We start from the raw sequence: 17,143 nt of genomic DNA, 5'->3' as shown, positions 1-17,143 counted from the left end.
TGAGAATACAAAACAAGGGATGCCTGACAAAATTAAAGACAGCCTTCGTTATATGAATGATTGTGTAGACACCAGGTATTTTAAAACACTGGCTCCTTACGTAGTGCATGTCCTCTCTGAAGAATGTTAGCAATGAAGGTCTGAACAGCAGGCTTCAAAGTACAAATGTAATCATGCAGTTGTCTCTCCTCTGAACCTCTTTCATGTTATTACAGGCACTGCTGCCTGCCTGTTTCCTGTAGACTTCCTAGGACTATGAAAATATTATGTGCATATTTTTCCACTGTTCAACTAGGTATTAAAAAACTGTAATGCTGATAAGGCAGTGTTCCTGACTTAATTGTTTCATTGCTGAAGTGTCAATAAACATAACAATGTCATTTCTGTGATGGTTTTCTATGATGAAGACAGAAGTAGGCACAATTACCAAGTAACAGAAGCTTTTAAAAAACTCCAATTTCAATAAAATTTTATGCCTGCAAAACCACTGAAATGCAAGTCATCTACTCCACCATGAACTAAAAACTTCCCTCACACCAGCAGCAATAAAGAAAACCTGAAAGTAATAATCAGAGAATCATTTTAAATAACGACACTGCTTTCAAGCCACATCCTATAAAGAAAAAAAAGGACCCTGGTCCTACCCACACCTACTCATGTTACTAAACCCTGTTACCTACCTGAATAATTTCACTGATTTTTAAAAATCATATAATTTGTAAATTCAGTCTTTTTTTTTTAACGTACTGCAAGTAGACTACAAATGCTTCATTTATCTGAAGGACCTCATCCTCCATGGTTGTATCTAAACTGGTGTCATGACACTTTACCCGGTCTGTTGGCTGTGTTAATCACCTACTAACCTTCCTGTCAAGGCAGAAAGGTTTCTAACCAACAAGAGAAATGAAGTACTGGAATAGCATTCCAATAGGCTGTCTTTGCTAGTCGTCTTCAATGGAGCTTGAAGTGTTTGCTAATAGGACTATATGAAATGACCACCCAGAATAGTAAGGCACTGAATTCTGGTACTGGAAATCCATGCAGTCCTTCACACTACAATTGCATACACGTTGTGTGTACACTGGGTAAATTTTATAGCAGCAGAACGCAGTGCATGAGTTTGCAGAATCTACAAATAGAAACCAAGGAATAAATGGTTCCACCAATACTTTACTATGTTTTTTAAAATGTTCCCTAAAACTCATCATATGTTTTAGAAATGATACCCACAAGTTATAACCATTTTAGAGTTTGGAAGCAAGCCAGATTTTTGGTTACGAAGTAAAGCTTGTTTCCGTTAGGTTATGTCACCTGGAGAAAGCAAAGTATCTTTTACATTTATGGAATTGAATTCCACTGTTTTTAATAGGGCTGTTACATATACACACAATTAATAAACTAAAAGAACCTATTCCTTTTGAACACATATAAACAGAAGTAATTATTTTTACCAGATCCCAGTCTATGCTGCGGAAAAATGTATGAGACTTGATATCAGAAAATCCTGTCTGCGGCTGACAACCAAGCCTTTCTTTGGGATCCTGTGGAAAACACAGAAACTCATGTTACATACTCTAAGCCAGTTACAGCCCATGTTTGTCAAAAGCCCACATACATGACTCCAGCATTCCCTGGTACTATGCAAACTGCTGCTAAGATACACATATTATGGCTATCAAGGGATTTTCATTCTTTTTTCTTTTTTTAAATGAAGTTTGTTTGAAATTTCATTTTTAAAAAACATTTTACAACTTCTTAAAATAAAAAACCAAATCTAGATTTATTTAGTAATGTATAATTCATAGCCTTCTTTTCTCCATTAAAAATGATGATTGTTCTACAGATTTCAATCAGGTTAATTAAATGAGTGGTAAGTATTACAGAAAAGAGTTTATAAACAAGCCTATAGTTATTTTTTTCCACTAGGTGCAGGCTTTTAAATCAAGTCTGTGCTGTGGGATTCCCTCAGTAAATTAGCAACTAACAAGTGGGTTTTTTTAATATACAGGATACCAAGGTTTTATAGATTTTTCTTAATGGTAAGCAGATTAACTTCTTAACAGTATTGCTTTCAACAGGAAGCTCTGACTTCCAGATCTTAGATGCTAAAAATAAGAGAATGTTATTTACCTTGTTTAAAAATCCTTTTAACACATGGGAAGCCTTGACAGAAAGAAACCTTGGAATCCGGATTGGCTTCTCAAGAATAACTGTTACAGGTTTAAAAACAGCAATATTGTTTTTGGTTTTATGACATTGACCATGATTTCAATACAAACACTATATTATTTAAATATGTTACCATCTGGAAAATGGGAAGATATGGTAATTGTTTGAAATAAAACAAACAAAAGGAGCTACAGTAATTCAAGGCACTGTTATACTGACATTTCAAGATTTCCCAAAAGAAATGTTAGCTTCATTATCTTTTTCTATTGCTTGTAGTATAAACAGGGAATAAAACTGTGTCCTCAGTATATGGAAAAGTGTGATTTTAAACAGTAATTGATTTATTATTAGGTTCATCAAGACAACCATGGCAGATTCTGTTACATAATTGCAGTAACTAGTTTAAAGAATGGTTCTGCATGTTAGCAAGTAGGCACCTTTGCAATTCCCCAAACTGTTACAGAGTTTCTATTGTAATAAATATGGCAAGTATTACTACTTTTGTTTAGAGAAATTCATGCATCACTATTCCTGAGGAGTAAAACCATAAAAAACAAAGTTATATTAATTTCAGAGCTAAAAAAAATATTTAGAAGTTATCTGGAGCAAAACTACAGGTTGATATGTTTCTGTCAAGAAAGATACTCCTATCCTCACATGTAGCACTGAATTTTAAAATTCGTTTTTGACCTGTAGACTGCCTTCTAACAAAGATACCACTCCATACAATTTGTCTGTTATTTCTGAACTGTGGACATGTTTAGAAAATATTTTGTCTGAAGAAGGCTTCCTAATTCCAGACCATTTTATCTCTGTTCAACAAAATAAATTCCTGGGATGAAGAACTGGAAATATTGGGGCCCTTTACAGTAGATGTACAGGCAGTTACGGGATAACAATGGAAAAGGAAAACCTAACTGTGCTACTGGAACTGCTAATTTTCATTATTTCTCTCCCAAGAAAGAAAAAAAAAAATCAAAATGACTATACCTTGGAAGAGGTAATCTTCAGTGTTCATGTCTGGATTGTCAGTAATAATATCAAATGGAGACCTTCCTGCCATCATTTCAAACATCAACACACCGAGAGCCCACCAGTCCACACTGAACCCTGTAAATATTCAGAGCAGATTTTCAGCCAGGACTCCTTGAATTTAGGTGTTATCTGTCATATAAATGAAGATTAATGGCCCGGTTCTACAAAGTACTGAAGTTCTCTACTTTCACTGAAGCCACAGACGTCATGACTTACACTATCACTGGATGAGACTTGAGAGAGTTTTCTGAATTGGGATTACAAAGGTAACCTGTACCAGAGTTTGTAGGTGACTGCCAGACAGCAGTGCTTCAATGAAAATTCAGTGTACTTAAGCTGAAAATTTTCAGATTTTTTTTTTATAAGAAGGTGAACATTATAGTATCTTATAACTAAATGACAGATTCAACCTATTGATCAGATCAGTTCACAAACAACAACACTGGTTAAAAAGACTATTATACTTTTGACTTCCACATGAGCAATAACTTGTTATAGCCTTATCTGAGGACAATAGTAGCTGGGATGTCAAGTTCTTCAAGGAGTGGACTTGGTTTTGCTACACTATGATTTAATAGTTAGCTTTCAGGGAAAGTATGACTTAAAAGAAGCTGAAATGAGTCATTACAAGAGAAAAAACTTTATCATTTCAGAAAAAATTAAACTGTACAATATGCCTTCAATTTTCTCAACATATAATGGCACAAAAATGTGGAAATTAAAAATAATTGTATTTGAACCAACCTACAACTAGAGTTTTGCTTTGTGATTGATTATAACTACAAATTGTTTAGTCACAGCTTACCATATTCTTCTCCTCTGAGGATCTCTGGTGCAATATAATTTGGTGTCCCACAGAAAGTGCTTGTAGTGTCACCAGGGCCCAAACCTTCCTACATGCATAAATCATTTCATAAATTAAAAGCTGACCTCCTTTTCCAGGAATTTTCCTTAATTAGACTTACAAAGCCAAGTTACTTAGGAATCTAAAGACCTTCCTTTCAAAAAAGGCAATGTTAAGAGCAAAATAAATATTCATAGTGCTCAAAGCTGGCTTTACAGCTTATCTTCAGCAAATTGATTAAAACTGAGTCACAAAACATTTGTAACAACATTTTGCTTACTGTTTACAGATATTTTGAAAAATTTCAGATCAAAAGCAATTTGGAAATCCTTTTCAAATAGACATTGGGAAAAAACCTTCTATTTTTAGAAATGAAAGAATCAAACTTTTACGTAACTGCTGCATTCCAAGTGAAGCCCCACAACCCGTGCACTTTGACAGTGGAGAAACATTCTAGTCTAGCATTCTTAGAAATTGGTGCAATAGTTATTCTATGGAGGGAATGAGACAAGCTTTCTTCATTACATCACCATAACATGCCTTAACCATGTTTCAAAATATGCTACATAAAAGTTAGTTTTTAAAAGTCCAAGGATTGAGTGTATAATACTAACACAATGCCGGTTGCAATTTTGGCTTCAGAAACTTATTCTCACCAAGAAATAGAGTGGACTCTAATTCCATTTCACATACTAGCCAGAAACAGTGTGGCAATAACAAGGAGAGTTGAGGTCAGATCAACAGCTCTAAGGGGACAGCAGAATTCTTGTCAGATTACAACCACTTCAGTCACGTCCGGCATTCCAGCTTTACACACATAAGTTTTAAATTTAGTATTTTCTATACTCGTATTTTCTATTGATGTTTTCTTACTTTCCTCTGCATCACATTAAGTACATGTTACACTTTACCAGGTGTTTTGAAAGCGATGCTCTCTAAATTGCACCTCGGTGCCAAAGATTGCAGCCTAAGAACTGAGATACTAGAGAGCCCCTGTTGGTTAATAATCTGTACAGTCCAGCCACAGAGAATGATGAATGCAATTCGTACTCACAGGAGCACAGTTACTAAGAGAGGGAAAAGACCCTTTTAAAAACATACTTGTCTTAAAGATAAATCTTCTAACTTGGGTCACATAGGAAAACTTAAATTGAAAAGAAATTGAAAGAAATGAACTTGGCCAACAGGCCAAACTTCTTGAAATACACAAAGGAAAAAATTACAAATGTGGTTCTATTCTTCAGTCATTTTTCAGAATAAAGTTCCTATTCCACAACCAAATTCTGGGCGCAGCAACACTAGCGTTAAGATAAGGGTAACTTTTCTCAGTTGTCTCTTAATATCACTAGATGCAGTATTGGACTTAAAAGCATAACCCGAGAGATATACTACTGAACAAAGTGACAAAAGAAAGGTAAGAAAAATCCCACCTTGCACATGCCATAATCTGTTAGTTTGATATGACCCTCTGCATCTAAAAGAACATTGTCTAGTTTTAAATCTCTGTAGATTATGCCTCTTTCATGTAGGAAGTTTAGAGCAATACAAATTTCAGCAGCATAAAACCTGAAATTAAAAAGGAGGAAATTAATATTAACATTAAGATTGTACAAAAGCTAGTGCAATTAAAAAGATCTGTTTTTAAAATATCACTTGACAGTCAGCGTTCCTCTATCAACCGTATACCAAAAAGCAGCTACACTTGTTCATAAGGACACTGATCTCATATTGTAAAACCATTCCTTAGAATTAAATATGGGAAATTTTTTTCATTCTACTAATTAAGAAAATATTTATTCTTTATCCTACAGATTTTTTTTCTGAAAATTCCAAGTATGACATAGAAGATCTGTATTTTCAGTTTATAAAGAGTTATGATGAGACTTCATATAGTGCAAAGCCACACAAAATAGATTTTGTCTTCTCCTACCAACACTATATTAATTCAACAGAAGACAAAATGAGTAGAATAGTTACATCTTCTATCAACAGATCAAAGCAGCATTATCTAAACATGAAGCAATAAACAAAAGTAAATAGGAAAAACTGTTATTACTTATCAAATGCTTGCCTTCTTTAAAAAAAATACATATCCTTTAAAAAAAGTAAAGTTAACATTTCTTCCCAGGGCAGTCCATTCTAAACTCCAGAATCAACCTTTCGTTCTTTCTCTGCTATTCATATTCTTTTATGGAATAAAGTTTGGAAAGCATTTCATACAATGTTAAACAACTACAACACAAAAAAAACCCCACTATAACTGTGTTAGTAAAATACCTTGCATGTTCTTCAGGAAGTTTTCTTTGCCGTTGCATATGAAACATAAGATCTCCCCCATTTACATACTCTATGACAAGAAACAATCTGAAAGTATATAATACAATTAATGGATTCCAAGGAAACTCTCAAGAAAAACTATTCTTATCCTTCCAATTTGAGCCATTTTCACTTCCACTCTTGAATTAGACTTCTAGATTTCTTACAGTTACAGAAACTATTTAAGAGAAAAAAAAAGAGAGTACTTATTTGATCCATATTACGTAGGATCACATCCTTTACTTAAATGCCAGACTAAATGTAAAGGAGAGGCAGCTGCATACAACAGGCTACTATTTGGTGTGAAACCTGCAGCACTATTTAAACAGTACAGAAGACAACAGCATTTCCCTAATATAATGAGGTACTCCGTGACAGACGGGAAAAAAAACCCCTAAGCATATAATGAAATATAGACTTCTTTAAAAATTACTTAGAAATAGTAGCAAAATCATGGAAGTATGCTAGAAGATGACACATGGCAAAAATGAAAGTTTATCCCAAAAAGGTAACATTGTAATTCATTTTAAAAAGACATAAGAACAACATAGTTACATGACTAGCTCTTATTCAGAGATGCTGATTCTTTTGACTTTTATGGAACAAAAATCCACAGTACAAAATTCCACTTTTCTCAGTGAGTGCACTGCTTTGAATAACATCTGATTGACTAAAAAAAAAAGCCTGCCTGAAACAAATGCTGATTATTTAAAATAAAGGTTTTAAGATTAAAAAATACTTTAAAAAGAGGTATCAATTTAAATTCAAACCTTTCTTATTAAATCTGACACAGATTTACTCTGATGTAATAATTAAACTGTTACTCTGCTTGTCTAAATATTGTTGTTCTTTAATAGCCAAGCTGCAGCATCAAATCTGAAGAGCTTTGTACATGAAATGTAGTTTATATACACCTAAGTCAACAAGGTTTCTGCATGGGCAAAATCTGAAAATGCTCATTTGTATTTTTGATATAGTTCTGCCACTAAAAGGTCACCATCTTTTAAAAATTACTTCATCGTTAACAATAATTAATGAGTATCTGGTAATATCACAGAGATCAATGTTTTGTACAATTTGTGATATTAATTAAATATATAACTATGAAGCTTGCTGTTTGTGCTGGTTCAGTTCCTGAAAAGCTCAAACAGATCCATTGAAAGGAAGATGACATAAGACTCACTTAGAGGAATGTAACCCAAATTTACTTCCAAAAAGATGTACACAATAATCTTTTTTCCAATTCAAGTTACATGATCTAGCATACTACTAATATACACATACAAAATCATTTCTATTAACCATATGATCATCACTGAACTCTTCCTGATACACTGTTAAGAAACATACTGTCATTCCCAGAAGAAAAAAAAAGTTCTGTTTTATTTGTGTAGACAGACTGAGACTAAAGAATTTGAGGACTGAGAGACTCAATTCACATACGTCCATTATTTATCAGATATGAAAACTAAATTTAGTGAGCTAGCAGGACAAATAATGAAATCCCACCCTCCCTTGACTTTGCCAAGACCTTTATCTGCACAAAAAGGTGAATTAAAAGGAAGTGTAATGGACCCACTTCTGTTACTCTCTACACAGAATATTCACTAAATGGAAGATTTGGGCACAGAAAGGCTGCAGCATCAAGGCTTATTAGTTCCTCTGTAGAACAAGTTTTTGAAACAGTCTTCTCAAAACAAACAAGAGAAAAAAGTCAGTAGGGGAAAGAAATATACATGGAATCAGCCATATAAAGACTTGTATTACAGTTTGCAGGAAAGGTTTCATCCTTGGGAAAATATGATCCAGGCAATGCTGCCAAGGTCAGAGAGACCTACAGGACAGAAACATGCTGAGCAAGATTTTCTTAGGAAGGTTGCGGCTGTCCCAGGAGGCAGTATTTCTTTATACACCTAATTTTCCATGAGTTGAAGCCTCCTTTCCATATATTCACACACTGGAAAACATTCCATTTGGAAAACACATGCTCCAGTCTCTGAAGACTGTTCTAACTGGTAACAATTAAAGATTATTTTTTTTTCCCTTTGCAAAGGATTCTTCATTTGAAACACTTAAGTGTTAAAAACTTAAAAGGTAAACCAGGAAAAATTATTGGACACAACCCACCTCGCAAGTCTTTCACTGGCCTCCCCACAAGAATATAAACACTAAACTAAAATTAAGTAAAGAATAAACAGATAACAATGCCATGAGTATTTTATTATAGCATTCCTGATATTTTCTGTTTCCAACTTTCTTATCCTATTTAGAAGCTTCCAATGCTTTATCACCATTCAGAATCTGCGATGTAAAGTTGCTTGTGTCAAGTCATGTTCAAGCATGGAAGCATGTGAATACTGGTAGTCCTTGCTGGTTTTAGAAGGATTTACCCAAACACCAATGGTTTTGCAGGATGGAGGTTTCAGATTGTTGCCATCCTTGGAAGACACTTATCTGGCAATTCTGGGCAAGCCCAAGGCACTTTTTTATTTTTCACACTAATAAAACAAGCATCACTAGTATCTGAAACAATGTAAACAGCTACATTTAGCATCAGTCAGCATCCTTAAGTACACGTCTTATCTTAAAAAATATTTAAGATCCTATTTAAAAAATATGTTCCTTTGTGTGTTAGTGTACTAATAGGGGGAGAAAGTTTCAAACTGTCCTCATATTAGAACTTGTTTTCTCTGGGCCAGCTAACACAATCTGATGTTGATGATTTTATTCACTTGAAATCAGTTTCGTGCTTCTCTTTGTTCCTGTAATGTGGTCATAATTGTAATTGTATAACATTACAGCTATAACCAAACTGTGAATTCATGACATTATGGCTATAGCCATGGCAACTGGCTGAAGTTATAAACAAAAAAACTATCATTTCACTGCAAGGAGAAACTAGTCTGGAAAAATAGGACTCCTAAAGATACAACAGGAATACAGAAAGCTTTGACTATGTTCACCTTTTTTTTTTTTTTCTATTTCTGCTCCTCAACTATGCCAGCCTAACTACCAAAGTGGCATGCAAAGGATCTCTCTCTTGCTGACTTCAGCCTTTTTCTTGTCTCTAGTATTTATAAAGAAACCTCATTCTCAATACTTCGCCCTGCCTGACCACTTGAATTTTTATATTAGATGTTCAATACTATTTAGTATTTGGTGAGAAGGTGTTTGTGAATGTTGGTTTAACTTAAAGGGCCTTTCACAACAGTTTGTTAGTTGTCTAAAGAATTTTTTTTTCTGTCTGCAAGACAAATTTCTTTTGGTCAAATCCTCAGTCACCTTTGCAGATAATTCTTTCTCCCTGCTCCAAAATAATCCCTAGTCCACATACCTTCAGAACACTCTTCATACAGCTTCTTTATCTTAGCTATGTTTTCCCTGCTAAGAAAATGCTATTTCCTACGACTATAACTATTAAGGGGTTGAAAGTTTGGGGACTGAAGAAATGGTACAGTATTTGTATTTTAAAAATCAATACTACACATTGTAATGAACTAGTGATTATTCTTAAGGATAAGTGACTAGATAATCCATGAAAACTTCCTAAAACTGTTTGCACTTGACACTGCATGCCATTCACGTAAGCCAGATAGAACGACTTTTATCTTCTGACTACAATACATATGGCACTAGGCATTATAAAAGTGTAACAGTGAATGTGTGCCTGTGAAAACAAAAAAGCCCCCAACAAACCACAAAACCCCCACACATCCAAATTCCCTAGTGGCATACATAAGCATGGGCATAAAAGTTCCCCTTGATTTTCTTGATATTCCAATTGCAAAATAAGCAGCAAATAATCCACTTCAGCTTGTGCACACAAGGACAAAAAACTAGTATTTCGAAGTAGCTAAGAGTTTATTAAGCACTTTTTCAAATGAAATCACATACCTCATCAAGATGTGCTAAGTGCTCATAAGCTTCATATAGGTAAAAAATACTTCATACACATATAGGTTTTTAAGTTATTAAAAACTGTTATTACTGAGCAGCCCAACTCTGACACTATTTTGAAGAACAGAGAACTACAGTGTGGCCCTCTGAGACCTGATTTGGCCCTCCTCAGTACAATCAGGTAGGATAAACTATCTCTTTCAAAGCTCTGTTTTACCCTGCTACCATCCTCCTATTCCTGAAGCCACACGACCTGTGCTAAGGAAGACAGTGCACAGTTGTTACTCCTCATTCATCTTCTCCCTTCAGATCTGGACCTGGAAAACCTTGCCCCTTCCTCCACACCACACTGGTTAAGCTACCCCACTAGAACTGGCTGTATCCGTGGTAGTGAATCCCTGACGATACTAATGCTTCCTTCCAAAAGTTACTGACTATGTGATGGCAGTGGTTATGTTTGCTTTATGAGAAGCAGTTAGTACAATGATCAAGATTTTCAAAACAAAATAATTTCAGATCTTTCTTACCGACTTGTTGTTTGAAAGCATGAATGTAAACCAACTAGGAATGGGTTACTGGATGCCTGTTCAAACACATGTTTCTCTGTCTGTACCCAATCAATATCCTGAAATAGAGTAATTGAACAATCAGAACTCCTGCTGGACAACCACTGTGGGTATTCCCAGAAAAGAAATTGTGAACATCTATGCTCCCTTACATATACCATCATTGTTACACATGTTCTTCAGAAAGACAAAACCCCCTAAAAGCTGGAGGAAGTTATAAAACATTTTAATTCAATTATATATTCAGAAGTTTCTTAACCATTTAGAAAGGTCTGCACAAAATTTAAGCCATTTAAAAATATCATACATCTGCAATATTTGATACACTGCTCATACTGCTTCATAGAAATAAATTCAATTATCTTAGATAAATGATCCTAAGGCTGCTGAAGCAACTCATGCCAGTAACACAAGGAATGTGAATCTCCAGTTTTTAAAAGGTTCAAATAAACTCAACTTCATTTTCCCATCTGAAACTCAAAATTAATTCAATGAAACTTCCAAAACCTGATCAGTTTGTCCAACCAAAATAATTCTTAAAAGTATCACAGACTACCTTCAATACTTCAACAGGGAGAAGTCCTGAATACCCAGTGCAATACCATATAATAAAAACCTATCAAAATTTGATTGATACTAGCATAGTACTGCAAAATTCAGATCCGTAACAAAGCATTTAATCATTTTTCATATAACCATACAAAATTTAAACCTTACGGACAACTGGTTTTAGCAGTAGATATTCACCCTTCATGCAATACACCGATCATGTTCCACCCTGCAAGCACTCAGTACCCTGCCAACAAACTAGAAATGTAATTGTTCTAGAAATTCTCCAACAGATAATTCCAGCTTTCCAACCAAATCCGGAGACAACAAAGGCAGATACTGAGAAACCAGGCCTTCCTGTCAAGGACAGTTAGTGAAACTGAAGTCCTAAAGGAAATCAAGAAATGTCACCATCAAATTGAATAAATCTGTTGGGTTTTGTGTTCCAACACTCCTGAAGATATAACACCTTGGAAGGCTAAACCTGGGTCCAAACATGAGCCAAAAATCCAATTTTGAATAAAACAATAAACATGTCCACTTCTTTTTGTTTTTACTGAATGAGCTTCCCTTTAAGAGTCTTTAACCCCTTCATTAATGCACTTCTGTACTTGTATTAATGCATCAGTATTATACTAGTGCAATACTGTTAACAAGATTAAGCTTAGAAAAATTTAACGGCAGGAAGCCCAGGTATTTGATTTGCTTCAATCTCATTTAGAAGAGAATCTTTACTCCTCTCCAATATCAACCATTACCTGGAAAGCGCTGGCTGATTTAAACATACTGATACTTGCTATGTAATTAATACTCTTTCTCCATGGAAGACTTACTAGGTGAAATTTCCATTCCTTGCAATCTCTCACACATTCACAGAATTCAGTGAATTTCCTATCAATTCCCAGAATTTCATTATACAGCCTATCTTATAGAAAAGAAAAACCAATTAGCTCAATCTTGCATGTAAATATCTATGAGAGCCACTATTCAAGACAGACTTTTCTCATCTACCCCTGATTCTCAGGAACAACTGCATAACTCATTAAATAATACTCTTCTTTAGCTTCTCCCTTCTTGGCAAAACACATGTTAAAAAGGAAACATTAAATAAACCACACAACAGTCTAATCTTCGTTCATAAAAAGAAACAAATAAATGAGCAAGCCAAAGTATTTTAGAAGTTTACAACTTTACTCTCCTAACCCTAGCCACTGAAATAATGACAAATGGCAGCCAGAGAAACTCATTGAAACTACCAACACAAACAGCACTTAAAACAATGTACTTTTTTTACAACATCCTACTTTCAAGAAATCCAGTCTTCCCAACAGTATAAAATTAATATAACATCATCAGCTTAAGAATTGCATTCTATTTGAAAAATTCACTTTCTATTGTAAGAACAGCTATATAAGAAATTCCCTATGAGGTGGGACTCATTGTCCACCTCTTTCGTATTTTTATTTTATTAGAGTCTGGGAGGACTGTGTCACCCACAAGGATGACACAGTACTACTTTACTTTTCAAATATTTAATGGTGTCATACTTTACATATCCTGTCATACACACTGCCTCTCCTGCATGAGCGTGTCACACTGCAGCATTCCAATAACACTGGTAGCCTGACAACACTAGTTATCCTTCCGTCAGGTCTCAGTTGTTTTATCAGGGCTGTGGTCTGACCACATGCATTCCAGTTACCCTACCCCCTGTTCTCCATCACTTAACATGGCAGGTTCCAGTCTAATGGCCTTGTAAGGTGGTTCAAATCTGCCTTCCTTGCTTGCTGTGATTGGTTCATCACATTTACAAAAAAATGGAATGGATATAAAATCTATACCTTTCAAGAAGTGTGAATATTATAGGAAAAAGATGAAGGGTTGGGGTTTTTTTTTCTTCCCCCCAAACTTGTGCAATTGAGATCCTGTATTAAAAAAATTTCAAGAGGATTTTGAAAATAATCAAGAAATGCAGCACTGATTTCTGTGGCAGACAGAATTTTTTTTTTTTTTACACGCCAGTTAAACCATAGTGACCTCAAATGGTAGTAGCATAAGTTTTTTAAACCCATGGAAAAAAATATTCCACAGTACTGTGTCACTTGCACACAAGCTCTATAATTGTGATTGTAAGAAGTTTCAGCTCCTATTCTGAAATACAGACAATATTTTGCACCTACATTCATTTGCCTTGGAACACATCTTTGTTTCCTTTCAAAATTGAGTGCCCAAATTCCACCCTATTTCTCTCATCACTTAGAGATTAGCACATTCAGGTTGGAATATTTTTCACATGCGTTCTACTAAGATTATTAATAATTGTTAGTTGTAATTAAAATAAGGGACATTTCTCTCCGATTTAATCTTGGTGCTTCATGCAGACAGTTGATGACAAATGAGTTCAAAAGTCAGTAAAACTTCTATTACAGAAATGTTGTCTAAAACCTTAGCTGCTTTCTCAGTTGAATGTTTTTTGTTAAGGCATACTATGTTTTCACAATGTGTAACAGAATGCAATTAACACAGACTTTTACCTCATCATCATGGACCAATTCTTTTTTCACTACTTTCATAGCATAAATTTGATCATTCTTTTTTAACCGAACTAAAAGAACTTTGGCATAACTTCCACGTCCGATAACTCTGATTAAATCAAAGTCCTGTAGTCCAAGCCCCTGAGAAATCTTAATTCCATCCATTCCATCAATGACTGGTTTGATATCCTGTATAAAAAGAAACAGATGCTAGAAACAGAAGACATTTTCATAACAAGTAAGTATTAAAGCAAAGAGGTCTCTACCCACTGGACAGAATTTGCTGAGTTTGCTTGCCATTGTCACAGGCACACAGATCTGAATGGCTGATTATAACACATTTGTTTAGAAATGTTTGGTTGGTACTGGTTTTGCTCTTACTAAAAGTTACTGTGTTTTTCAAGGCAGGAGTTCATTCAAGGAATCATTTAAATATTCCCTACTGGAAAACAGAAGGCAATGCCTTGCGAAATGAGGTTTTATTCAAATTCTTGAACCACAGGCTATATAGAATTATCCTTTGCACTAAGTGAAGAGCATCTTTCATATTCTAACAGATATTGTAATACAAATTAATAAACGCTCTCCAAAAAGAAGAGGACGGATACGGAAACAAGGGTTTGCTAATGAATGTACCTGTCTTGGTTTCAGTTTAGGCAACAGCTGTCTGTATCAAGCTCACCACAGTTTTAATGAAAATGAAGACTTCTAATACATGCCTGGGAACATACAGAAGCAGATGCCAATTTCTCAAATGTGAGAACTTGCATGAAGTATTCCACTATGAAGAATGTTATTTTAAAATTCATTATTTAAAAAGATAAAATTTTATCTTGACTGTTTGCTGGAATGAGATGTGACCATGTGAGACTGAAGATCAAGCAGCTAAACTAGACAAATGCAGCATGTACTTTGACATTTCATGTCTTACCAATATATACAATGCTTTGACATACTTTGTGGCCTATTTTTATCTGACCTCATACTACTGTACTTGTAGACAGATCAGCATTCTGCTGAACTATGGAAAGTATTTATATAAAGAATCTTGATCTAGGATTGACTGCTATTAGAAGAGATTGCTCTGAGCTTAAAGATTCTAGTCAACAAAGCTCCCAGAATGCTACTTCCTCTCTGTAGGATACCTTCAATTATTTCAGTAAAGCTCAAAAGCAAGGTGGGAAAATCAGAGCAGCATAATTCAGGACAGTTGAGCAAACAGCACCTATCAAAATTTAAACATAAACAGTATTTACCTGAACACTAACCACAGCAGAAGTCAGCAATTCTAGATAGCAATTAAAATTCTCCGACGTGTTTTAAATTGATACCCTTCTACCTCCAAATCTGAGATCAAATCTAAAGACACGTGACCAAAAATAAGGCAGTCACTTACGCAAGAGCAGGAACTACTCAAGTGTGAAATAATGGTAGCGACAAGTATTGTAGTGGAGGTCGAGGAAAAGAGGTGCAGGCTTGTTAAAAGTGGGATATCAAACTAACTGCTAGTGTTGTGCAGAGTGCATCCTATTTATTAAATATGCCGGAAGCATTTTTAAAAGAAATGTCTCGAAGCCCTTTAGAATTAAAGCGTATTGTGATTTTTCAAACTGCTTTAAGGGAATAACATTCTTGGCATGCAGAGATTGTGTCAAACCATCTACAAAAGAGCTGAAAAACAGAGCTTAAGTGTATGTTATTCTACTTGTATTTCCACAGGAGCTGTCTATAAATTATTAGGTATTATTTATATGAAACATCTCAGAGAGCTGGATAGTTAATGTAGTATCAGACTGAACCAACTTTCATAATGATAGTCTGTAGAGGTAGCCTGAGGGTGATAAAGGGTATACATCCATGAGAGAGAGCAGACAAGACAAAGTCAAAGCTACTGTTTGTCACAAGGACCAGTAAGTCAAACCCTCTGCTAAATCACAGTGGTTCCAACATGAATGGAGGGCAGAAAAATAAAAGAAAAAAGTCTCTCTCACATCATGATTGGGATAACAAGAGTTGTATACAGATGAAATCTGAAAAAAATCCAACAAAAAAGCTTTAAAAAAATCTATTTTCAGAAAGAAAACACAGACTTCTTTCTTTATAAGGTAGCAGGAAAAAAATATGAAAAATAATTAGCTATTTTATAAAAAGTTGTATGATTAAGAGTGTGTAAATGTGAATTACAAACGTATTTTTAAAACATACCTCAGAGTCATCTTTAATGTTGTCATGTTTCCGGTTTGAAGGAATGTAGGGAACTGGAAAAAAAACCAAGCAAGTAGTGTGGCTATTAAGGCCTTCATTAGAAATAATTTTTAAAATTTATAAATGGAAAGATGATTTAGTAGCTTAGGGTCAGGAGTCTGCTTTAAATACTACGGGACAGTTGATCAAGTTTTTCCACTTTATTCTTGTAATCCTGACAGCAGATCCTAAGGGCACTGCAGAAACAACCAACTTTGAGACAAAGAGATTCACCAATGAACCTTTGAGCTCATAATAGTATCTGACAAAGGCCAGAGTCATTTTGGAGAATAGGTATGATAAATGGGCCCTTAAAACGTGACAGGTTAAACCATCAAAAAATTAACCTAGAAAGAGTACTCCAAATCACACAAAATTAAGAAATACTTAAAGTCTGAGGAGCACTTCTATGAGCATCATAATTTGGATCTCAAGTGCAGGTTTTCTGTTTGTTTTCAAGTAAATCTGTTGTTGCCAATTGCTCTGTGCTTAACTTCACATTCTGGAATGGTTTCAGAGCATATGAATTTCGAATGAAATCAAACCAGATGATATGCTTCAGAAGTACATTTACTGTAATTGAGTCCCTAATGCGCATTTAGTCCATGGGACTAAACTAGAGCTAATCCAAAGTAAACTTAAAAAAAACCCCAAACAGATAGAGTAGAAACTGGGCCTCCAAAGGGGGAAACACATCAGTTCCAACTTAAAGTACTCACTTCCATCAGTTTCTTCTGAAGGGAGGTCAACTTCATCATTTTTGTCATCTAACTGAGGTTCCTGGGAAGGCATGACCGAATCCTTGCAAAACACATAAGTTAGACAGGAAAAAGACATCAGTTTATGCAGTCCCTTTTAAGTGAGTATGTTAATGTTGCCATATATGTTGCCACATAACTACAATACAATGAGAACCTTACATCTGTATCCTTCTGAATGAAAACTGGATTTTGTAGAAAGTATTTCCAAATGTTAACATTTTGTAATGC

General features: G+C 34.9%; 1 protein-coding gene across 3 annotated transcripts in view; it reads right to left on the bottom strand.

Moving 5' to 3' along the window:
* PRKCZ (protein kinase C zeta) overlaps positions 1–17,143 on the bottom strand; it is a 72,086-nt gene that overhangs the window by 14,429 nt on the left and 40,514 nt on the right. For all 3 annotated transcript variants that reach the window (XM_072883778.1, XM_072883777.1, XM_072883779.1), the window contains 10 exons: positions 16,874–16,955; positions 16,116–16,168; positions 13,911–14,099; positions 10,789–10,886; positions 6,326–6,412; positions 5,479–5,614; positions 4,010–4,097; positions 3,160–3,279; positions 2,131–2,210; positions 1,452–1,541 (listed from right to left, as the gene is read on the bottom strand). In XM_072883778.1, coding sequence (XP_072739879.1) covers positions 1,452–1,541; positions 2,131–2,210; positions 3,160–3,279; positions 4,010–4,097; positions 5,479–5,614; positions 6,326–6,412; positions 10,789–10,886; positions 13,911–14,099; positions 16,116–16,168; positions 16,874–16,955 — 1,023 coding nt within the window. The remainder of the gene's footprint in view (positions 1–1,451; positions 1,542–2,130; positions 2,211–3,159; positions 3,280–4,009; positions 4,098–5,478; positions 5,615–6,325; positions 6,413–10,788; positions 10,887–13,910; positions 14,100–16,115; positions 16,169–16,873; positions 16,956–17,143) is intronic.

Source organism: Ciconia boyciana, chromosome 19 (genome assembly GCF_034638445.1).
Source record: "Ciconia boyciana chromosome 19, ASM3463844v1, whole genome shotgun sequence".
NCBI lineage: Eukaryota > Metazoa > Chordata > Aves > Ciconiiformes > Ciconiidae > Ciconia > Ciconia boyciana.
This window is presented reverse-complemented; position numbering and strand designations above follow the sequence as displayed.